Source organism: Canis lupus, chromosome 12 (assembly GCF_048164855.1).
Source record: "Canis lupus baileyi chromosome 12, mCanLup2.hap1, whole genome shotgun sequence".
NCBI lineage: Eukaryota > Metazoa > Chordata > Mammalia > Carnivora > Canidae > Canis > Canis lupus.
Window position 1 is genome coordinate 35,611,633 of NC_132849.1, and position 25,609 is coordinate 35,637,241.

At 35.0% G+C, this 25,609-nt stretch overlaps 1 protein-coding gene across 3 annotated transcripts in view; it reads left to right on the forward strand.

Annotated features, from left to right (window-relative positions):
- The window catches only part of STRN (striatin), a 96,145-nt gene that overhangs the window by 6,750 nt on the left and 63,786 nt on the right, over positions 1–25,609 (forward strand). For all 3 annotated transcript variants that reach the window (XM_072770539.1, XM_072770538.1, XM_072770541.1), the window contains exon 2: positions 25,197–25,300. In XM_072770539.1, coding sequence (XP_072626640.1) covers positions 25,272–25,300 — 29 coding nt within the window. In that variant the 5' untranslated portion in view covers positions 25,197–25,271. The remainder of the gene's footprint in view (positions 1–25,196; positions 25,301–25,609) is intronic.

Sequence of the window (25,609 nt, forward strand, 5' to 3'; positions counted from 1 at the left end):
ACTACTTTATAAAACTGATCTTTGGTTTTATTCAGCTCTTTAAACAACATCCTTTAAACTTGGAGCGGGTGAACTCCACTGTGGTATGGTATAATTTTGTACACAGGATATTTCTCAGCTTTAGCTCAATTTTAATCTGGGGAAACTTTTAAAATAACCCATTCCCTGGGCTCTACCTCAGACCAATTAAATCAGAATCTTAGGATTTAGGGCCCTGGGTATTAGTATTTTTTTGAGCTCCCTGGTAGTCCTCATATGCAGCAAGGATTGAGAACCACTGCTTTAGTTGTTCATTTCTGATTTTACATGTATAGTGTGATGATTTTAACACATGTATTAGTATTCCAGATATGGATGGCTTTTTATAGAATTTGGGATATAATTTCTATTATTCTTTCTGATGATAGCTAGCATATTATTTTTAGCCAGTAGAATATTATAATTTGATTCACCTCCCTCTGACTGAGAGAGATAATGATAGAATAATCTTTGAGCTAGAATGAACTTTGGAAACAATTCAGCTGCAACTTTCTTTTGTAGGTAAAGTGAGGCCCCACGGAAAGGGTGAATGACCAAGAATAAAATAGGTTTTATACAAGCTATCACTTAAGTCTCCAGATACCTTTACATTTTTTTAAGCCCTTTCAGATATATTATCTTGCTTTATCGTAGAACTTTCTAAGATAATCAGTCACACTAATGCTTATCATTTTTCTTTTTATTTGAAACAACAGATATGGATATTTTACTCTGTTCTGTTGTCTAGCTTATTTTATTGGCTACATTTAATGTTTTATATTGACTTTGGTGTTCTTTAGTTTTATTCTGATTATCAGGATATAGTTTTTGTTTGTTTGTTTGTTTGTAACATTGTTAGGCTCCTTGAAAAATCTGCAAAATCCTCAGTCATTATCTTTTTAGATTTCTGCTCCTAACTCCCTTTTCTTTTGGGTGTCTGGTTACATGTATCTTAGACATTCTTTATCTGTTTATTCTGATTTATCTTCCAGTCTATTAATTTTCTCTTCAGTTGAATCTTTTAAAGCCAGCCAATGAATTTCTAATTTTGATTGTTATTGAAGTTCAGTTTGGTTCCTTTTTGAATCTACTGGATCTTTTCTTAATAGTTTCCTGTTCCCTGAAGATATTTTCAGGTTTTATTTTATTTTATTTTATTTTATTTTATTTTATTTTATTTTATTTATTATTTTAGAGAGAGAGAGTGTGTGTATGGGGATGAGGGGAGGGGAAGGGGAAAGGAATTTCAAGCGGACTCTGTGCCAAGTATGGGGCCTGACATGGGGCTTATCTCAGGACCCTGAGATCATGATCTGAGCCGAAACCAAGGTCAGTTGCTTAACTGACTGAACCACCCAGGCACCCCAAGTCATCTTTTATTATTTAAACCTAGTAAGTATAGTTATTTTATAGTTGGTATCTCTGTATTTCCTATTTCTGAGGTCTTGAAGGTACCTTTCTGTGATCTTTTGTTTTTGCTGGTACTTGTTCGTGATGATTTGTTTCTTTGTATGCATGGTTATCTTTGTGTGCTGCTTGTGGTCCTTGAAAAAGTGTAAGACTAATCTGAGGTCTCAAATAAAGGTATCTTCTTCAGAAGTTCTTTGTGTTTGCTTCTGGTAGGTTTTTGGAGGCATTACCAATCCAGAATACCATTTAAAATAAATTCATTGCTTGAGTTGCTTGACCACCCTGCTGATGCAAATTTTGGTTCCAAATACAGTTGAGAACCAGGGTACTTCACCTTTGCCTTGAAGGTATAAGCTCCTTAGGGTCTTAGCTAAATGTGAGGCATGTCACCTGTTAGACTTTTCACACTGGATGGTTCTGGTCTTTGATTTTTGCCCTTGGGGTCCTGTAAGGCTGAAGGTTTGTTCCATTTGGCCATACCCAAAGGGCAAAAGTGGCATTTGTTTTCTTAACTAAGTTTTCATTTTCCCTTCAGCTTTGGCCAAATAATTTCTTACTTCTTATCAGCTTTGCCTTTTAGATGGGTGTATAAATGTCCAGAATTTTTAGCTGCTTTCAGTAGAAGCGTTAATTCAGGACACGGTTACTGGAAACTGAATTCTCTTACTTTCAAAAATGGACAGGCATAGTGCAGTAATTGTGGAGAAATATCATTGATAGTGTTTCTTTATTAAGAGAGATCCTAATTTAGCCCCAAACTTTATTTACCTTCTAAGTCTTCTTCTGAGTTTCGGTGGTAGGAGAGGAGACTATAACTTTTCTCCAAAATCTTGGTAACTTAAGCAGAATTTAAAACAAACAAACCCTTTTACTAATCGGCCTTTGAAAGTTGTTTGAAAGTCCAAATAATCTGGAATAATTTCCCTTTGTCAAAAGCTTATTCTCTTCTTGATTTTAGCCATACTTTTTGATTGGTTTATGAGTGTTTTTAATGGTGTCTAGGTTTCAGTTCTGGGCCATTAGAAATAAACTTGCCCTTGGGATCCTTAGAGTTTCTTGCTTTGGTGGTCTATTTGACAACACAATCTATTGCCAATCATAATGTGGCTGTGGAAAGTATGGGTCTTAACTCCTCATTTCCAGTATATAATTTCTTGAGGCCTCATCTTTGTCAATTGTGAATTCTAATATACTCACGGAACAAGAGTAGTTGTAATTTTAAAAAGATCAAGTATGCAAAGTATGTGACCCATAATAGGTTTGCTCTTGCTGGTTGAGATTTCTATGGAGAGAATGCTCTTAACTGTGTTATTTATTTAAATTAAATTTTAGAAACCAAGATCTAGTTTAAGGGATCCATTTGGCATATAATGGCTACTTCGACTCTCTTTGCCCTGCTCTTAGTGGTTTAAAGACAATAAACTGACAGTATTGGAAGTAAGGGACAGGCCAGAGAGGTGTAGAGTAATAGGTGATAATAACTTGTAAACATTGAGGACTGGGGATAGGAATAGAGGATACTTTGGAGTTCAAGAGAGAAATCTGAGGCAAGAGAGAAGCTGGGGAAGGAGGTAGAAGAAAAGAAGAGACCGAGCAGAGAGTTAGCGGGAGCAGACAGAAGCAGGAGGGAGAAACTGCTCACATGAACTGTTCTTAATTCCTAGAGCATGTATTTTTGTTTGTTTGTTTGTTTTTGAAATATTTAAATTCAATTTGCCAGCATATAGTAATAACACCCAGTGCTCATCCCATCAAGTGCCCTCCTTAGTGCCCATTTTATCTGTAGTCTTCATTTTAGCACTTATAATTGTAGAATTCTAGGGCACCAACACCCTCCCCCCAGCACCCTTTTTTGGCACCCCCCCCCCCCCATATCTCTACTCTCAATTTTCTGTTCTCTTCATTAGACTAAGAATATTTTACCTCTTGAGGGACCTTAGATCTTCAGTAGTCTTCATCCTTTGTTTTATCAGTGGGGCCACAGAGAGAGATGAAGTAAGTTGTCTTGTGAGTTGGCGGAGATTTAGTTTAGAACCCAAGAGTCCTGCTACTCTGGCCCGGGCATTGTTCTCCATATCACATCATATCCTTTTATCAGTCCCTCACCCTGTGTAGCTTCTGCTTCTGATCTGAAGTAGCCAAGTGGATTGCAATATTGAGATGATTAATTATGCTTTGAGTAGCTGTCATAATATAAATTCTTCTCATATTTTAAACTTTTCTTCAAGCAGAACAATTTAGTGAAATTACTGTATTTTAAGGGACTCAGGAAAGTCTTCAACAATTTATGTTCCTCAAAAGTGTTTAACATTGTGTCACTCTAGTTTCTTTTAATAATTTTATTTTTGTGTAGGGAATACTAATATAAGATGTTTATTTCTTTAAGAAAGTCTGCAAATTTGGATCTTTTTCAGCTTGTCCTGCGAGTAGCCTAATTAAGTTCTCTGTGTGTATGTGTATTGTTTTTTTAAAATATAGTTAGTGTTTATTGACCATATATCAGCTTTTGTGTAGTGCTTCGGTTATTAGGTCATTCTCAGCCTACATATTCTTTTTTTTTTTTTAATTTTTATTTATTTATGATAGTCACACAGAGAGAGAGAGAGAGAGGCAGAGACACAGGCAGAGGGAGAAGCAGGCTCCATGCACCGGGAGCCCGACGTGGGATTCGATCCCGGGTCTCCAGGATCGCGCCCTGGGCCAAAGGCAGGCGCCAGACCGCTGCGCCACCCAGGGATCCCTCAGCCTACATATTCTATTTGGACAAAATAATATGTCAACTCTGTATTTACTGTTATGCATTAAGGTGTTTGAAGAAATAAAGTCACTTTCTTTGACAGACTTCATTCTGTGTAACTTTCATTACAAAAGTACCTTATCTGAAAAGGATGATGGAATATTAGAAAATATTGATAAATGAGGAAAATTTATTGTTAGAGTTGGCTAAAAGCAGTATGGCACAAGGAAAAATAAGATTTTATTTTTTTGTAGATAAGATTGGGAGAAAAGTAAAGGAGTAGAAGCCCTGGAATTAAGAAGAGCTTTGGGAAATATTGGATAGGGTTGGGTGGAAGAGGTATTTTGGGTGTGGCGAATAGGTTCTTGGCATAACTGCACTACAGAGATTCAAGGAAAGGGCGGGGGGAGCGTTACATACAGGTTCCATTAGCACTCATTTACATGGGACAGAAATTGGATCCAATACCAGCATATCTAGTTGGGAGAAAAAAACAAGATGTCAGATTCCACAAGAGTGATAGCAGGTTCACCTAATGGAAAATTACAGCCCAGTCTGGGACTTGTTCTTATTTTTTTTGTTGTTTGTATTTCCTCAATGAGAAGGTTAAGGAGTCAGCAAAGGAGCCTAAATTATATACACAACCAAAACCTGCTCCCGAGGAATGTGGATTCATATAAAGCTAAAAGGGAACAAGGAGGAGCCTAGAGATCTGGGTCAGTACACTTACTGAATTTTAGATTAGTTGGGGAAGATGGACCATGGTCCCAGTACTTGAACCTGATACTTATCTTGTTTCCCTTCCTTTCTTCTTTATCCTCCAAAAATAATAATAGCTTTTTGTTATTGTTGGCCTCTTAGCCTGTGCTGGGTACAGTGCAGAGTACTTCATATGTGTAATCTATTTTATTCTTTGCAAAATTCTTTGTGGGAGGTATTACTACTCATTCCCTAATTCGTGGATGAGAGAGGATAAATAATTTGCCATAAGAAAAGTTTGAGTGATAGGCCTGGACATGGTAAATGGAAGGAAGTATTTTGACATTTTTCTTGTTCTCTCATGCTTGTCAGTCAGTGTAGAGTTGGGGTATTTTTCCCTCACTTGTCTGCCTGGTGATTTCTTATCCTCTTCCAAGCAAGATTCAGTTTCTCTTCTTTGGGGAAAACCTCTCTGACCTCCAGACATAATCATGCTCATGCTCCCCCAAAAGCTTGTATGTATAAGACTGACACTATCCTGACCAGTGGTTGGGCAGTTAATCCTGGTTGAAATGATACCAAGTCACTTAAGTTAAAAATACATAAATGTATACTCATTTGCCACTGTAAGACCAAGCCCACCTGCTCTTCGCTTTTTTTTTTTTTTAGAATGTTGATTAGAATTGTGTGTTGTCTTTCTTGAATAAACTACATGTAATTGTTTTGTGATTGCTAATGCTAAAAACTAATGCATGGCTTGTGATCTCTAGTTTTGGTTTTCCTTGAGTATACAGTGTAGAATCATGGATTTTTATGACTTTTCCCTAGTCTTTTACAGTTGTGTCACCAACATGTGACAGCTGTATTTTTTGTAGGTCTTTGTTGTCTTGTCTTTCCAAAGCATTTAACTTAGTCTTTCTTTTCATACCTGTGTTTTATTGCTTTATGTAATATTTAATTGAATTATCTAATCAAAGCAACAAGTGCAATTGACATAAACAGGTTTGGGAGGAAACCAAGTTGACTCTTGGTGAGCTTATACAACTTGACTGAGATAACCGCAGTGGATGGGTGAACTATAAAGAAGAGCATACTCCAGCTGTGAATATTTAATGTGCCAGGGCATTGGGCAGTGTTTTACAAAGGGACTGAAGAATACTGGTTAATCCAGAGGTTTGGTTAAGAGAGGATTAGTGGTGGGAACTTCTTTGTCTTAGTTATACCACCCATCTCGTACTTTCCATATTTGTTTGCTCACTAGGTTCTGAGTCACTTAAGGGCATTTTTATCTCTCTAAGGTCTAGCAGTTACTGGCACCTTAATAAATGGTTCTTAAATCATATATGAGGCTACATTGTTACTGAATATTTATTAAATATATGTGTTTTGAATATGTATATCCTATCTCTCAGGTAAATTGTGGCCGTAACGGCAGGTCTTGTGTCTCAGATATCTTTGATATTTACAGTGTTTGTCATATTTTGTGAGTGTATGATATATGGCGGTATGTAGGGGAGCAGTGTATCTGTCCCTCTTGCTGCTAGCTAGTTCTGCCTTATGGCTACTCCTGGAAGGAGACTTTGAGAGCAAGTAGTATCTCTATTCTGTTGTGTAGAGCATTGCCTAGGCCCTGCCACGTCATTCTGACAGAGCTCATTTTAGGGATGCCACTGGCTTCATAATTGCAGCTTGATGTTAGCTGTAGCAAATGGTGCTTGGGCTTTGGTAGTTGTGAGTGTAGGCTTGTTTTCTTCTCCCTTTGTGTGTTGAAACACTGACTGCCAGGAAATGTCTTTGGCATCATGTCCTGAAAAGCCTTTATAGTCAACAGGGTCAGATAACATTTTTTTTTTTCTTTTCTGAAACTCATGCCTTCAAATTTTATATATGTTTCTTATTCCTTCTAAATAGATAACGAATTGAATATTATTTTCTGTGAGGATAAATCTGGCTTTAAATTAACTGTGTGGTTTTCATTACTTTGTTCTACTTTTCCAATTTTGTTTATAGTTGCATTACTAATATATTGTGATTTTAAACTTTTTAAAGCTCTATTACTTTAATAGAATAGAAATGCCGTAGTTTTCCATAATTTAAAATTCTGCCTTTTTAATCCCTAAGCTTGCTTCTTTTCATCAAAAATTGAAGTTTAGTTTCCGAGGTCCTTATAGCTAGCCAAGTAAGTGAGAATGAGCACAAAAAAGGCTAAAGTATGGAAATACCAAAGTTGCCAAAGCCTCATAGAAAATACATTACGGATAACAGTGGAAAACAAGCAGATATAGTTCCATGTCACATGGAGCTTATAACCAAGTGATGATTCTCAACTTTAGATAGACCTGAGTCCATTATGCCATGGTGTATTACTGTGGCAATGCCATTTTAGTTTTTCCCATGTAAAAACCAACAAAACCAATAGTGACAACAAAAGAAACCCCTTTCTCAGCTCTCTTATCTGTTAGTACTGTCATCCTATCTTGTTCTCTCTCATTTCACTGTTAATTTCTCTGTACAGACCACATTTAGTACCTTTGGTTTTTTACTAGTCTCATTTTCTTCCTTCTCAGTTTCTTTGTTCTCTTTCTCTCTTTTGGGTTACTAGTTGATTCTTTTTGTATAGATAGCTGCCTTATAAAATTACATTTCTAGGTAGTCCTGATCTTTTTCCACAGTTACAATTCTGCATGTCTGATTTCTTGCTAATATCACCTGGATGACCTGCTATGACTTGAAACTCATGCAGCCTTTCTAAATTCCTTCTCCCAAGTTGCCTCTCCTCCCCATACTCAGCTCCTAATTTACCCTTTCTAGAAAGAAACCCAGATTTAGCTTTGAGTCAGTGTTTCACTCTTGTGTCCTCACTTTCCCAGCTATGCATCTGGTTTTGTAAACTTGATTTAATATTTTAAATCCACTTTTAATCATTTAATTCTTAATACTATTGTTAACCTAGTTCAGATCCCCATCACCTCATACCTGGATGACTGCAGTAGGGACCTTCTTAATTTTTATCTCTGGTCTCTCCCTTGGCCAAGGTAATTTTACACAATATTGCTTCTCAAGCTTCTAAAATTAATAATGTGTTCAAGATATTTTTTTCTTTTTGCCTGTAGTAGGTTTCAAATCTCTTCCATGATTAGGATGTTTATATTTCCTACCTGTTAAGGTACACTTTCTAAACCAACATAGTTTATTTAATCTTGCTTTGCACATAAGTCATGTTTACTTTTTTTTTTAAATTATTGCTCAAAAGTTTTGTCATTCTGGAATGTACTTCCACCACCTCATAATTTGTATTCTTTCAGATTTATATATTCTTTATTCAAACTTAGTTTAAGTCCTATTTCAACACAAAGAGGTTTTGGTTTTGATTGTTACTTTTTTAGTACTTGCTTTTGTCATTTGGCAATTAGGGTGTGCTATCTCTTACTGTTTACTTGCTTTTTATGAATCTGTTCAGTTAATTTAACAAACATTTATTGAGCATCTGCTACACGCAAGTGACTGTTCTAGGCATTGAGGACAGTCCCTGTCCTCTTGGAGCTTTAGCAACTTCCTCTGTACCTTACTATTTTTTAAATTCTAACTCCTATCATAGTATGTGTATGTGTATTAACATTATGTGTTAATAATGATGATATTATAATTGAGTTCAAATTCGCAAGAAGGAGCCCCTGACTAATAATACAGAAAAAAACCCTGCCTTGCTGCTGACCAAAAAACACTAATAACTATAGAGAAAAGGATAATTATTCTGGATGGTGAGGATATCTTTTGGAAGGTGGCTATTATCTTGAATTCAACGATAATTTAAAAAAAAAATTAGCCAAAGTAATACTGCCTTGGAAGATATTAATTCAATTGTATATAATTAGTCTCCCATGCAAATTAACAGAATGCAAATAAGTAGAAATTAAAAAAAATACTCATTGTCTTGGGATCAGGACTTAGTTTTGTTTTCCCCATATAATCTTCAGTTCCATATAATCACAGAATGTTAGACTCTCCCCGTGTAGTTGAGGAAACTGAGGGTAAGAAAAGTAACTTTAATAAGATCACACAGATTAGTGAGAGAACCAGGAGTAGGAATCTCCCAACTTCCACATCAAAGAACATTGAACATTGAATATTTGTACAATACAGTTCAATAATTGGTGTTTATAGTTCTGGTCCTGAGTTATCAGGAAAAATTATGTTCCTGGCTTATTTTCTTTTTTTTTCAAAATGAAAGCAGGAATTTATTGATCATTAAAAGTCCGTATGCATCAAAGCTTAAATGGTTTATCTCAGGTATTTTTTATGTATGTCTAATAAGTTTTTTCTATTTTCCCTACTCTGTGTTCCCTTGTTTATTTGGTTGAATAAAAATGGTTACTTTGATATTTTGACCTGATTTTTTGTATACATATTTTTTATGATGTTTGAAAATCAGGTACTTATTAATAAAAGCTTTTTTTTTTAAATAAAAGCTTTTTTTAATAAAACTTGACATCCCTAGTTAAGGAATCTATGTTGATTTTTTAAAAATGTTTTTGTAGAGGTCCCTGGGTGGCTCAGACTATCAGTTAAGTGTCTGCTTTAGGCTGAGGGGAGGATCCCAGGGTCCTGGGATTAGCTCCCCACCGGCTTCCTGCTCAGCAGGGAGTCTCCTTTGCTGTCTGTCCCTCCCACTCCATGCCTACACATGCTCTCCTCTCAAATTAAAAAAAAAAAAAAATATATATATATATATATATGTATATATCTTTAAAATGTTTTTGTAAGTTTGCTGTAACATGGATTAGAGAAGAGATTTAGAGCATGAATCACTGACTAGAAACCACCAATTTTTCTACAAAAAAGAAAGTTTTAATCCTTACTTAGAATTCAGAGTTAAACTTAGACTTTATTTTTAGAAACTGCCTAAATTTTACATTTAGCAGTGTTAAAGAAAACCAGAGCTGGACATAGTTAAGGTAGTACAAGCAGATTTTAATCAAGGGCTACTGAAATATGAGGAAAGAGACCTCAGTATAGAACTGGGCTCAATTCTGAATACAACAAGAAAAATTAGGAATTTATAGCCAAAGGGGTTGGGGCAGTGGGTGGATGTAAATTATGAAGAGGAAGCATCAGGATTAGGGGGATTATGGTTAAACTGAGAAGATTCTTGCTGAAGGCCTGCCAGGGTGACCACATGTGACCTGCGGTATGGGAGGGGTGAGGAAATTGATCAGATGTTAAAGGTGGTGAGATATTGAAGGTGACGGATTCCTGCCACACTGATTTAGTTATGATTGTTGCTAAAATTGGGGGATGTGCAGGTGGACATGGAAGTCCAAAGATCTGACTTAGTCAAGCAAACTGGCTCAGAGGAGCCTAACTGAAGTTTGGTTGAGAAGAGAATCTTTGTCAGAAGAAATGATTTCTGGGTGCCTGGATGGCTCAGTTGGTTAAGCGTCTGCCTTCGGCTCAGATCATGATCTCTGGGTCCTGGGATTTAGCCCTGCATTAGGCTCCCTGCTCAACCAGGAGCCTGCTTCTCCCTCTCCCTCTGCCGGCCACTCCCCTGCTTATACTTTCTCTCTGTCAAATATTTATTTATTAATAAATATTAATAAACATATATAAATATAATATATATTAATTGTATAATTAATTTATAATTAAATAAATTAAGATTATTTAATAATCTTAAAATAAAGAAGAAGAAGGAATCATTTCTTTAAGATAACAGTAGGTGGTGGAGCCTGAGTGGCTCAGTCTGTTAAGTGTCTGCCTTAGGCTCAGGTCATGATCCCAGAATGCTGAGCTTCCTGCTCAGCAGGGAGTCTGCTTGGTCCCTCTTCCTCTGCCTCTCCACCTCGCTCATGCACACATGCTTTCTCTCTCTCTCTCTAATACATAAAATCTTATACATAAAATAAGATAATACATAATACATAAAAAAAAGAATAGGTGTATATATATAAAACACAAGATATTGAGAGAGATAAAGGGTAGAAAGAACGCCTTCCTCTCACCAATCCTTTTCACAAACCTACTATTTAGAGATAAATTCTACTAACAATTTAGTGTGAATCCCTCCAGAATTTTATGTATACACACATAAACATACACACTTGGGTTTTTTATTGAACTTGCATTTACCTTGGCAATAATTGTTCATTGCTCTCTTGTTTAATCTACTTATCTATTTTAATGTTCATTCTTTTCAATTCTCCTTCCATTTTTCTCTTTGTAAAATATTTTTTCTGTACATGTGTTCTTTCTTTACAAAAATCAAATTGTGTCATTTTTTCTTTTTAAAAAGATTCATATGAGATATTTTCTATATATTAACTCCATTACTTTGAACTGTTTGAGAATTTCCTTAACATAGTAATGGTTTGTTGGGTATACATAAACCTAATTTATCTAAGTTGCCAATTGCTTTTGAGAATGAATGCCCTTGTCTGCATTTATGCTAGCAGTGCCTGATCATGTCTAGAATTCTACTACTTGCTAGTCTCATTAAATATAAAGTTATATCTCCTATTCATATTAACTTGCATTTTTCTGATTATTACAAGCATTAGAACAAGCATCTCTTTCAGCTTGTCAGCCTTTTGGGTTTCTTGTTCTCTAAATTTCATATTCATATGCTTTATGAGAGCATGGAATATCTACTTATATTTACAAGTGGGATTAGTTTTTCCTCTTTTTCTATAATTTATTTTTGGTAATTTTTTAGGTTAGTATTACAGTTTTAGCAAGAAAAAGAATGCTGGTTTTATTTATGAAAGCTAAATAAATCCAATACTTGTAAAGTAGGTTAAGATGAAGTTATTGGGATTTGTATTTATATTAGGAATATTACTTAAAATAATAGGCATTGTTTTATGTAATGGGTTTAATTTTTAAAAAGCATATTTTCTGGATCTCTTATAAATGAATAAAAAGAATATATATATACACACAGACACACAGACACATAGAGATATCTACATATATATCTATAGACACACATATACTTGTAGCTAACTTAATTGATTTGGGACAGGTTATGGATTTGTGCATGATAATCGAGATTACCAGATTACTTCCAGATATATTTGTAGTCTGGAAGCTCAGGTGCTATCTTGCCAACTGCCTGCAGGGAGTGCCCACCTTAATAGTAAAATCAGCAACATGTAAACTTACATTTCAGTCTTATCCTCCTTCACTACAAGGTCTTTAAATTTAACTCTGTAGCATTTGTGTTTTCTTCAGATCTGTTAGTATACACATTTATGTTTTAGATATGATTGGTTTGCATATAATTTATTATTTTGTGTCTTTGTGTGACAATGAAATGAGTCAATAAAAAACTTATTTAGAAAAATATAACCTAAGAAGAACTCAACAAAAGATAAGTTTCATTAATTTCATTTATTTTCATATATGTAGAGTTGTAGTTCCTGTTCTTTCAGTAATTATATAACCAAACCAGATGTCAGTTTTGCTTATCTGTCTCTGCATACAGGAAAGTCCAGAAGAGAATTCAGGAAACTCTTCACATTGGTTATCTCTAGGTAGTGGGATAGGGGTAAAGGAATGGATTTGTTGGTTTTTTCTTTGTATGTTTATATAAAATTTGAATTTTTTTCCATTTTACAGTATTTTTTTAATGAAAAAAATTTTAAAAAGCAATAAAAATACAGCTTATTGAACTACTCTTCATGAGTATTTCATGGTTCTGTTATAGGACAATAGTCAACATGACACGAAGTCAGTATCTTAAAAGACTTATTCCTTAAAGTAATGAAAATACTTTTTTCTATTTATTTTAAAAAATTAATAACACTCAATACTAGGCAAGATGTGTTAAACTTTACTCTCATACATTGTTGTTGGTATTATCAAATGGTCAGTGTCTGTCAGGAAACAGACTTTGACCTCGTATCATAATTCAGTTTGTTGCAGTCTTTCCCAGAGAAATAAATAATATCCTTAAAGGCCTATATGGATGAAAGGCAACATACTGAATGGGAGAAGATATTTGCAAAGAACATATCCAATAAGAAATTAGTGTCCAAAATACATAAAGAACTGATACAACTCAACACTCAAAAAACAATCCAATTAACAAATGGGCAGACAGCATACATAGATATTTCTCCAAAGATGACATCAGCTGGCCAACAGACACATGAAAAGGTGCTCAATTTCACTCATCATCAGGGAAATGTAAATGAAAACCACAGTGAAATACCACCTCACACTTGTCAGAATGTCTAAAATCAAAAACACAAGAAACAACCAGTGTTGGCGAGGACGTGGAGAAAAAGGAACCTTTGTGCACTGCTGGTGAGAATGCAAACTGGTGGAGCCCCTGTGGAAAATAGTATGGAGGTTTCTCAAAAAGTAAAAAAACAAAACAAAACAAAAAACAAAAAAACCCCAACTATCCTATGATCCAGTGATCACACTCTTAGGTATTTATCCCCCAAAATACAAAAACACTAATTCAGAGTGATACATGCACCCTTATATTTATTGCAGCATTTCTTACTATAGCCAAATTATGGAAGCAATCCAAGTGTGCATTGTTAGATGAATGGATAAAGAAGTTGTGTGTGTGTGTACACACACACAGTGGATATTATTCAGCCATAAAAAAGAATGAAATCTGCAACAACATAGATGGATCTAGAGAGTATAGTGCTAAATGAAATAAGTTAGAGAAAGACAAATACCATATGATTTCACTCATAAGTGGAATTTAAGAAGCAAAACAAAATGAGCAAAGGAAAAAAAAAAGACAAACCAAGAAAGACTTCTAACTATAGAGAACACACTGATGGTTACCAGAGGGGAGGGGTGTGAGGATGGGTGAAATGGGTAATGGAGATTAAGTAGTGCACTTATCATGAGGAGTGCTGAGTAACGTATAGAACTGTTGAATAACTATATTGTACACCTGAAACTAATATAACACTGTATGTTAACTACACTGGAATTAAACTTTAAAAGTCTAGATGAATGAAGAACATCATTAGCAGTTTATTTTGTACTAGTAAAAAATTAGTCTGAATGCCCAACTATAGTGAAATGAATATAAGGAAAGCTTTTGGCTGCAAGTAAACCTTATTATAGCACTGATGTGACAAAGGTTCTATTTTTCCCACAGGTCTGGTGGTGGGTAGTCTTTTTCTCTGACATAAGCTGGTGTAGTTATTCAGTGATGACATGAAGTAACTAGGCCTTTTCTGTTATTCTTCTCCGTCTGTCATCCTTCACCCCCAGCATGTTGGCTTCTTGTCTTCTTTCTTGTTAATTATGATTACAGGATTGCTATAGTTACAGACATCAAGACCCCAGTGAAAAGCAGCAGAAAGATGTCTGAATGTATTTTGGAGTGTGTCTACTTTTTTAGTGAATGGTAAACTTTCCCATAAGTAGCTTCTCCCCATCCCCAGCAGGTATCCATATATATCTCTCATTGGTTACATAGCCATGTCTGGCCAACAGAAACCAAAAAGCATGAATTTTACTTTCCAGATTCTATAGTGGGAAGTTACAAGATAGAAAGGGGTTTGGAGGGCAGCTCCGGTGGCGCAGCGGTTTAGTGTTGCCTGCAGCCCAGGGTGTGATCCTGGAGACCCCAGATAGAGTCCCACATCAGGCTCCCTGCATGGAGCCTGCTTCTTTCTCCCTCTGCCTGTGTCTCTGCCTCTGTCTCTCTCTCTGAATAAATAAATAAAAATCTTAAAAAAAAAAAGGGGGGGGGGGTTTGGAATGTGTATTTTGAGTAGCCAGTCCACAAAATCTACAATGGTTAAATAAGTAAGGGTAAATTTACTTGAATTGATTTTTTTTTTACTCAGTTATTATTTTTACTTCTGTAATAAACTCAATGAAAATGATGGTATAAAAACAGTAATATAAAAAAAGTAATAACAGAAAATTAGATTAGTTGCATACTTAAACTGTGTTTAGCAGAATCCTTGGTATTCCAAAGTGCTTATTTTCTTGCCTCCTGACTGAACATTAGTTTAAGTGCCATAAAGTAGTAAAACAGTATTTACCACATAGAGGTGTTTTTCTTTAATAGAAAATAATAAGTACTCTTCAGAGTACCTCAGAGAAGGGAGGGATTACTTTAAGCTAAATAAGCTAAGACTTGGCATTGATAGAATTTAAAATTTCAGAAGGGCCATAGGGAGCTAGTGGGGACAAAGAGAAGAGCATAAGCCAAGAGACATGGGCTTGGCAGATTTTAGGCCATATTTGAAGACTAAAAGATTGCTTTGATTGGAGCACAGGATGTGTGAGAAGGGAATGTGGAAGGCAAAGCTAGACAGGTGAGTTGGGAACAGATTATAGATAGCCTTAGATTCCATTGGGAAGAATTTGGGCTTTAGTTACATAACACTTTAGATTTATAGGATCATGATTCGGACACATTGAATAAATGCTTTAAATATGAAGAGTGTTGCCCCTTGAAGACTGTTTCTTTAGAGATTGTATATCTCTATAGATATATTGAATATTTCTGTAGAGATTGTATATCTATCAAAGGTAATTTGATTGATCTAAAACATGTTTAGAACTCCTCTGCAGTATTCAGTATTCTAACTATAAAGAAAATCATACACTGTAGAAAACTTGAGATTTGCAAGGGTTACTTTGAGACCTTTGTGAATTCTCAAATTTTAAAATTGAGAGGTCTTTGTGTGGGATCTTTGCTTCCACTGAATTATATTTCCTTTGAGAGTCCTGTTGTATATACATTCCTATTAAGTTAATATTCTTCTCAATGTTAATGAAAGTTTTATTTCTTTTGATGAATAGATTTTGCTCAGGTTGGAGCATTTGCTGAGTCAGTAATTTGTGTGTGTGTGTGTGTGTGTGTGTGTGTGTGTGTGTAGAACATTTGGTGGACTTGTTCACGTTCATAGTTATAAGCTGTTACCAAAATTGACATTTCCTTCTTTTTCTAAGAGCTATCACTTTCTTAGTCCGTATATTTTCTTCATTTCCAATACCACTGCTAGCCATTTGGCTTTCTTTGGGGTTGGGGGGGCATTTTTTATAAAGAAATTCAGTTCAAAAAAAATTATTTTAGAGTTACTGCTTATGAACTTTGAGATATGAGTGCTTATTTAGGCTAGGCTCACACATTTAATCTGGATTTGATCTCTAGCCTCTCATTGTCTTAACGGAATGTCTTCTCAGTGGCTCTCAAACAGTGATAACTGTGAATTTTAAATCTGTGAATGTCAATTTTATTATATTGCTCATCCGCAGATTCTTCCCTTGATTGATACCGTATTCTCTCCATTCTATATGTGTATATGAATATGTACATATTTTTCCAGCTTTATTGAGATGTATTTGACATACAACATTGTGCAAGTGTATAGTGTACAATATGTTGATCTAATACTTTTGCATGTATATATGTATATTGCATGTATATATGTATATTTTAAAACTGGACTTTTCACTTCTTGTGCAAACATTAGAAACATTTACAAAGATTTGGGAGAAAGGAGGATATGCTGTGGGACTTGATTGGTTGGGGGCAAGAGGGAACCTGTGTGAGGACTCAAGAAACCTGCTGATGTATGGTTATTTATATTTTGCCATCAGTTGATAATATGTGTGTAATTTAGTGTTTCAAGTGTGAATTTGGGCAGTGGAGAATTTCTTATGTAGGACAATCTATATTTTTAATCATACATTTAGGGATGGAGGGATTGCTGTGATAGAATAAGCCACTATATCTCTTGTGGCATTTCAGACATAATATGTCATCTAAAAAAAAAAAAAAAAAACAAACTAATCTTTTTTGGAAAGGAATGCTAGATAAATAAATAAAAATAATGGTACAGAACTTTAATGAGGAAGATTTCAGGAAACTCATTCATTTGTTAAAAGATAAATAAAGATAGCTCTAAAATTAATACTAGATTAAGATACAGTTTCTGAGATGACATTTATTTTTTAGGGAGAGTGAAGGAGGGGAGGGGCAGAGGGAGAGAGAGAATCTCAAGCCGACTCCTCCCTGAGCACTTAGTCTCACCTCCCTGAGATCATGACCTGAATCAAAGAGTCAGACACTTAATTCACTGAACCATCGGGCACCCCTATTTTGAGTTTATGTTCACTGCTTTTGCCTATAACTGCGTTTCTGGTTCTATACAGCATATTCTACTGGTCTACATATGTTTTATTCAGCATACATGTTTCATCCACTGGACATGGAGCTCCGTTTTATTTTGTCATTACCATAGGCCTAAGTGTCAATAATTGTGCCTGGTGCAAGGTAGGTGTTCAGTTAATATTGTTAAATGAATAAATATGAATATTTCAATAAATTTATGACTCAAATCCTCATTTATTAGGAGACTCCATTGTCTGGTCTTAGCTTTTTTCTATACATAACCTGTTCTGGTCTTGTACCCTCTTAGATTGAAAGTGCATTGTGAGTAGGAACTTGGTTTTATTTGTCTTTCCTATATTCTTTACAGTAATTTGAACTGTGGTGGGTAGTAGGTATTCCCTAAAGATGTGATTTTTTTTTAATTTTTAAAACTTTTTTATTTATTTATGATAGAGAGAGAGAGAAAGAGGCAGAGACATAGGCAGAGGGAGAAGCAGGCTCCATGCACCGGGAGCCCGATGTGGGATTCGATCCCGGGTCTCCAGGATCGCGCCCTCGGCCAAAGGCAGGCGCCAAACTGCTGCGCCACCCAGGGATCCCCCTAAAGATGTGATTAAACTGAATGAAGAATGGTCAATTTTATTTTTTTATCAGAAGATTGCTAAAAATGTAGTCATAAACGAGAAATTTGGAAGAGAATCAAAAAAGCTAATGTGTCCTTGTCTGTCAGCTTGAGGGCATATATAAGACTTTGTACTTCTGTAGAGTAGAGAGCTAGGGTTCTGGGACAGCTCTGTTCCTTGTTCTTTAACGGCCTATTTGCTTTATTTTTGGCCTTCTAACTATGTCACAGATGGTGTAGGTCAGTGGTTCTCCAAGTGTTGTCCCAGAATAGTAGCATTAGCATCACCTGGGTACTTGCTAGAAATGCAAATTCTCAGGCCCCACTCCAGACTGAGACTGGAGCTCGGTTTCAGTAGTCTGTGCTTTAGCCAGTCCTCTAGGTGATTCCCTTGGTAAAGTTTGTCTCCAAGTGGTCACACTGTATTTAGGAGAGAGGGCTACCTAGGGGCAACAGTTGTATGTCAGTGAAAACCAACTGGTAGCCTGAATTTAAGAGAATAATGTGATCCAAGGCTTTTCAGAGTGAACAGGTATGGCTTATAAACGTATGAAGATACAAAGCAAATTATTGAAACTTCATTGTATGCTATTTCTTAGTGTAAGTAACCTATATTATTCACTTTTACTTTTCAAGTATTTCTCATTATTTGTGAGTTTGTGCTCAAATAAAAGTGAGAAACTTAAATTGGTCAAGTTTTCTCTTACTTTACATTTTTGTAAAAATGAATATTCTTTCCCTCCCATAGCAAATGACCAGGAAACAACTGAAGAGTGTCCAAACCAAACTAATATTTTATGTATTTTTTTGAATATACTCAGTGATTTCAATTTTGAATTTGAGCCCTTTATCATTTTAGAGTATAAGATAGTTTAAATGGTTTCAGTAGATTAAATGGTACTTTTAATATTGTTTATTAGATCCTCTTGTATGCAGATATAACAGGTCTATATAACAGATATCCTTTTGACAAATTGGAGTTGAAAATAATACAAAAATTCATGTTTATCATGTAGACTTAAATAATAAAATATCCAGTTTTTTATTTTTGTATTTCTAATGTTAGGAAATGAAGGCCTAGTTTTAAGCATATAATATAAAAATCTTACGAGGCATTGTGAAAATCCTAACATTCATTTTCCTTGAGGATAATTCCAAAATTTTCAAATATATGTACCATTACCATTAGGTTTCCTTGAACAGATAAATGGATGTATGATGACTTAAAATTAAAATATATATATATATATGATTTTATTTATAATATTTGAAAGCTGTTTTCATGCCTTACCTACGAATTTACTCCATTTTTCTAATTTTTTTCTTATAATTTCAATCTCATGTCTTAATCTTTTGTTCCAGGACCTCTGGAAAGTTCAGATGAGTTCACTTTGTGAGAATGTTGAGGTGACATTAGTGCAGGCAGAAGCAAAAGTTTTAAAAAGTAGGCAAATTGTAGCTTAATAGTTTATAGAGAAGTATACCTATAAAATAAAAAAATAGATAACTGAATTTATCACTATTCCATATTATAGGACGGTATTGGAGGTTAGGAATATATTTGCTCTCTAACTTACAGATCTGTCTCTCTTACTTCAGAGATTGTAGTTGTAGTGATGTGCAGGGAGAACTTTTAAGGGGCCCTTTGGACCATGCATTTTTCTATCACGTCCTTGTTGCTGATACTCCCACTAATTGCGTGTATGTCTTGAGTTTTCCCAGTGGTGATTCATTCATGGTCTTAGACTGTCATCTTGGTTCACTTGTGAGACTATTTTGCTTTTTAGGGATATAAACTACTCAATCTCTTGGTGCTTCTTTTCTCTCCTTTGTAAAAATAATGTATTTGTATTAAAACATCTAAGGCAAAGTCTACAAACTGGTGACTTGTGGAGCCAGAACTAGGGAAGGTATTTGTTTGGCTGTAATAGTCTTTACATATTTCAATTAAGAGACTTCTATACATACTAACATGCTTGTGGTACAGCATTCAGAGGGTATAAGGAGGGACAGTATATTTAAAGGTAGTTTTAACTCCTATCCTCTTTCTTCCAGCCACCTGGTTACTTTCTTTGGAGACGTTCAGAATGACTATATGTTTGTGAATCATTCCAGAATTATTACTTCTACATGGAAGCATAATAGTATACGTATCTTTTTTTTTTTAAACCAAATGTTTGCAGACTATATACATTTTTCTATGTCTTTCATTTAATCTATCTTGGGAATCATTCTGTATCAATATATCTAGATACATTGTTTTGTATCAAAACATAGCATTCCTTTGTATACAGATGTATTCCACTTTATTTTCTTTATCTCCTCTTTTCCCTCCCTCCCTCTTTCTTTTGTTCTTTCGTTCTTTTCTACCCTCTCCTCTCCTCCCTTCTCTTCCATTCTTTCTTTCAGTCTCTTCTTATGTCTCCCCTCTTCCTTCTGCCTTTTCTGTTAAATAATCCAATTCAAACAACAGTATCCTGCCATATTAGCAAAATCTTTATCTGGGATTTACTTTTTATTTTGAAAGGGTAATGAGATTTATACCAGTTACTATGCTTTAAACTCAGGTGGTTTTTACAGAAGAAATTAGTCTGTAAGAACATGTGTTTTAAGATCTTTTGTTTCTAACTTTCTGAGTAGAGGTTTTCCAGAGGGAAAAAGTTTAAGATATTGACTGTTTCTTCCTCCTTTTTAATAGATATTAGTTAAGGACCTGATTTTCCACTAGTTGTATTCCTAATTTATTTAACCAGTCCCCTCTGAATGAACATTTGAATTATACATACATTTTTGTGTGTATTCTTTCAGTACATCATTTCACATGTGTGCCAAAATATTTGAAGGATAATGATCTAGAATTAGAATTGCTGAGTAAAGGGACGTCTGGGTGGCTCAGTAGTTGAGCGTCTGCCTTTGGCTCAGGTCTTGATCCTGGGGTCCTGGGACTGAGTTCCACACCGGGCTCCCCACAGGGAGCCTGCTTCTCCCTCTGCCTATATCTCTGCCTCTCTGTGTGTGTCTCATGAATAAAAGAAATCTTAAAAAAAAAAAAAAAAGAATTGCTGAGTAAAGAGTATGTGCATTTACAGAGTCGATGGATGTTGCCAAATTGTCCACTGTAGTGAAAATAATTTACATCAATACTGCCAACTTTCAAATTCCCTTTTCCTCAACATATTGTTTTATTACATTATTGAACTTAGTCTACTGGAAAAGGGGAAATCTGATTATAGTTTTTATTGGTATTTCTCTTATATGTGACATTAAACATCTTTTTAATATGTTTGCACTTTTTGTATTTCCTTTGTATCAACATGTCCTTCGAATGTGTTTTTATTGAGTCCTGGATTTTTATCTTACTGGTTGTAAGTGCTCTTTAATTGAATAAGAAAAGCAAACTCTTGTGATTTGTGATGACTGCATTTCCTATTTTGTTTTGACATTTGTCAAAAAAGAATTGTCTTATTTCTCATAATAGTTTTTCGGCAACTTTTAATTGCCATATAAATGTAAATATTTTTTTGAGATAAAATGTATTATTTTTTTATGGCTTTGGGTTTTGTCTTATTCTTAGAAAGGCATTCCTAACCTTGGGGTTATTAAAACAAACCCTACCTTTTCTTCAAATGCTTTGGGATTCTTTGAACATTTTTTGTTATTTGTTTTGATGTGAGAAATGTTTTCTAGATAGCTGCCCATCAATATTTATTGAAAAACCTACATTTACCCCAGTGCTCTGCAATGTTCCCTTTAGAGTATACTAAATTCCTATATATATTTGGGTTTGTGTTTGGATTGTCCATACCATAGTTCTCTGTTCATGAATCAGTACTAGTGTTTAAATGACTGTAGAATCATAATATCTTTTAAAGTATCTTAAGGATTTTATTTTATTTTTATTTTATTTATTTATTTTTTTAGGGATTTTAAATATTTATTTTGCTTACTTATTTTTTCCATGTGTACTTCAGAATTGTCGTGTGCTGTATTCTTTGCGTAGCTTTCTTTTCCCTTGGAAATTTTATTCTAATCAGCTTATTTTTGTTATTATAAATGGGATTGTTTTCTGTGTCTGCTGTTTTTATAGCTCATGGGTTTTAATTTATTGTTTTTATATGTGGACACTTTACTAAAATTCCTCTATTTTTTGGTAAGACTTTGTAGTCAGTTTCCTTGGATATTCCTGGTATCCACTCAAATTGTTTGCAAATAATGATAATTTTATTTCCTCTTTTCTGTTCATAAACTTTTCTTTCTTGACTAAAGATATTGGCTAGTACCTCCAGAACATGGTTAATTAAATATTTGTGGTGAAAAATGGATATCTTTATTTTGTTCCTGATTGTCAGTACTTCTTGGGTTTTTCCATTATACATGATGCTGACTTTGAATTGAAATTTTTTTTTGTATTTTATCGTATTAAGGAAGATGGCATAGTGTTTGTTTCAAAATTTAAAATTTAGATCTTATATGAATAGAACAGTTGGCAAGGGTAATACACAGAATTTTTTCTTCTTTTTTTTTCTTTTTAATTTTTATTTATTTATGATAGTCCCACAGAGAGAGAGAGAGAGAGAGGCAGAGACACAGGCAGAGGGAGAAGCAGGCTCCATGCACCGGGAGCCCGATGTGGGATTCGATCCCGGGTCTCCAGGATCGCGCCCTGGGCCAAAGGCAGGCACTAAACCACTGCGCCACCCAGGGATCCCAGAATTTTTTCTTCTTGAACTATTTGAGGGCAATTTGCCAGCCAACCTGAGCCAGCCAACCTGATAGACTGTTGCCTTCCACCAGATACTTAAGTGTTTATTTCCTATAAACAAATACTTTCTTATGTAACCACATATAACCATCAAAGTCAGGAAATTAACACTGATATATTGCTGTCATCTAACCCTCAGACCCCATTCATGTTTCATCACTTGTCCTAATGTCCTTTTATTGCCAAATTCAGTTCAGAATTTGGTTTTCATGTCATTTTTTACTTATTTATATATTTTTAAAGATTTTATTTATTCATGAGAGAGACAGACAGAAAGAGAGAGAGGCACAGACACAGGCAGAGGGAGAAGCAGGCTCCATGCAGGGAGCCCGACACGGGACTCGATTCCGGGACTCCAGAATCACACCCTGGTGGCGCTAAACCGCTGAGCCACCTGGGCTACCCCAGTTTTCATTTCTTTTTAGTCTCCTTTAGTCTAAAAGTCTTTTCTTGACTTTTATGACCTGACAGTTTTGAACATTACAAGAAAATTAATGTAAAATGTCCCTCAACTTGAAATTGCCTGATATTTCCTTATGATTGATTTCAGGTTATGCATCTTTTGTGGAAATACCACAGAGGTGTTCTGTGATCACCAAGAAGTATCACCAATACTTCCATTACTCTTTTTTGTTTGTCTTTCTAGGTAACTCCATCTTCTTTGTAATCTTTCTCTTGTGGGTCTTTTATTTTTATTAAATATTTAATACAATGTGTGAATTGATAGGATGGGGAAGCAAGTGTGCTGAGAACCCAAGGAGTATCTGGTAGGTTCAGGAATGAGTACAGTAAAGACTTTGTAGTATTAATGGGCTAAAGTTTCAGAATCCTACAGGAACCATGATGGTGGCGGAAATACAAAACTAGCCAAAGGATAATAGAGAGGAAGAAATTGGTCGTTAATTTTATTATTATTTTGATTATATAATTATGCAGATTAGATCATTGTTTTTATTAAAGCCATTTTGAAGACTATATAGAATTCTATGGGAGAGCATAGAATTGGTCAAACAAGTTGAGCCATCAAATCCTTTTGACAAGACTTTCATTTTTGCAAGCCTTTATTTCTTTTTTTAGCGGGTGCATGGTGCAAGGTGGGGGAGTAGGTGGAGATGAATAGAGGGAGAGGGAGAGAGAATCTTAAGACGGTTCCATTCACAGCACAGAGCCCGACTCAATGCTTGATCTCATGATCCTGAGCTGAGATCAAGAGTTGGATGCTTAACTGACTGAGCCACCCAAGTACCCCTCATTTTTGTCAGCTTTAAAAACAATGTATTATGGGATCCCTGGGTGGCGCAGCGGTTTAGAGCCTGCCTTTGGCCCAGGGCGCGATCCTGGAGATCCGGGATCGAATCCCACGTCGGGCTCCCGGTGCATGGAGCCTGCTTCTCCCTCTGCCTATGTCTCTGCCTCTCTCTCTCTCTCTCTCTCTCTCTCTCTGTGACTACCATAAATAAATAAAAAAATAAAAAAAAACAAAAAAAAAACAATGTATTATTACATTGCTTACATAAAATAATGATTTTGCAGGGTACATCATTTCACAAGGTTTTATGATCATTAAGTTTGGGTAGTATAGATATTTGATGCCTTTTCCTCTGTGAATACAATTGTTTTGGACTATTTTTAATTCAGTAAGAAAAGAATAATCCTTTTAATTGCATTTTAAGAACTTAATGAAATGCAAACAATAACAGTACCATGTACATCTTGAAAATTATAAGATGCTTAATAAATTGGATTTTATGTTCATTATGGTACTGAAAGCATGGAGTGTTACTCAAACTGAGTAGAAGTAAGTTTAGTAACTCACTAAACTAAGTTGGACAGTTCAGAATTTAAGAATGTGGTAAGGTCATCATTAAATAAAAATTCTTGCTTACTTAAATGGAAAGCACTATGGAAATATAAATAACATTGTTATCTAGGTTAATGTAATAGAAATGGAAGAGGAAAGCATAAGAGAATAGTGAAACTGATAGCTATCCTTGAGGGCCCTTAAATCCTTTCTGCCCTATTCTTAGTGGTGTTATGTGAGTTATTTAACAAGTTAGTGTTTGCAACATAGTTTCAGTTCCTTAAGTGGAAAATACTATTTCAATTATAAATGTGTTTTAGGTATTCTGGAGAGCCGCTCTTTCCTAGCTGTTTTTCTGAAGACAAGAGTTTTATGGTTTTGTTTACATGTTAAAATTAGGGATTTTTTTTTTTTTATCTGTAATTATTCTTTGAAGGAGCCAGGAACCTATGAAGGGCTCTTGTCTCTGATTTACCTTTTTGAACTTTCACTTTTTCCCTGCATATTAAGTCTCTTAAAGGTGGGGATTGAGAAAAGGCAGCTGTGTATTGTTGGTAGGGCAAGTCCAGAATAGACTCTTTGAAGACTGTCTTAAATCCATTAGATTTACATATGTGGTGAAGCTCTGAGAACTGTTACTTTGCAATGGTATTACAAGAACTCACTATTTTACTTTCTCCCTTTCCCCATCTTCACTCTTTAAGAAGCCCCCTCAATGCCATAAACACTTGATCAGACTATACTGTATACTTTGCATGTGTCTAAATTTATATTGATTGTTTTAGATAACAGACTCTTAGAGGATACAGTCTATCTGTTGTAAAATCCCTGGTCTGAAGTAAATGCATATTAAAAAAATTAATTTTTTCCCCTTGCAATTAGTGCCTTTCTATATCTGTACATACTTTGTGACACACATGTAAAAGGAAACACATTTGTATCTAAGTGTCCTGTCTCCCAAAGTTTCTTTCTTCAACTGAGTTAAAAAGTTTTTTTATTTGGTCTAATCTTAGTTTTGCTTTTCTTTTTCCCACTCAGGCCCAGATTGCTTTCCTTCAGGGGGAAAGGAAGGGTCAAGAAAATTTGAAGAAGGATCTTGTGAGGAGGATCAAAATGCTGGAGTATGCTCTTAAACAGGAAAGGTAATTCAGTGAAATGGACGGTGATGTTCTCTTTAAATATTGGGGTAATTTCTCTTATTCCTAAAACTAACACAAATTTTAATACTTAGTACTTTTGAGTTCAGGAAATAGTATCTCTAATACACATTTACAAATGATTGTAATATGTTAATGTTACTGTGAATGTCTAATAATCATAGCCAATAAACTGATTTATATGATTTTTAAAAAAATTTAGCAACATTTTACCTCTGCCTTGTCCTTTCTGAAGAAACTTATTGGCTTTCTGAGCTGTCATTGTCCATTTCTTTAAGGAATTGAAATTGTTTT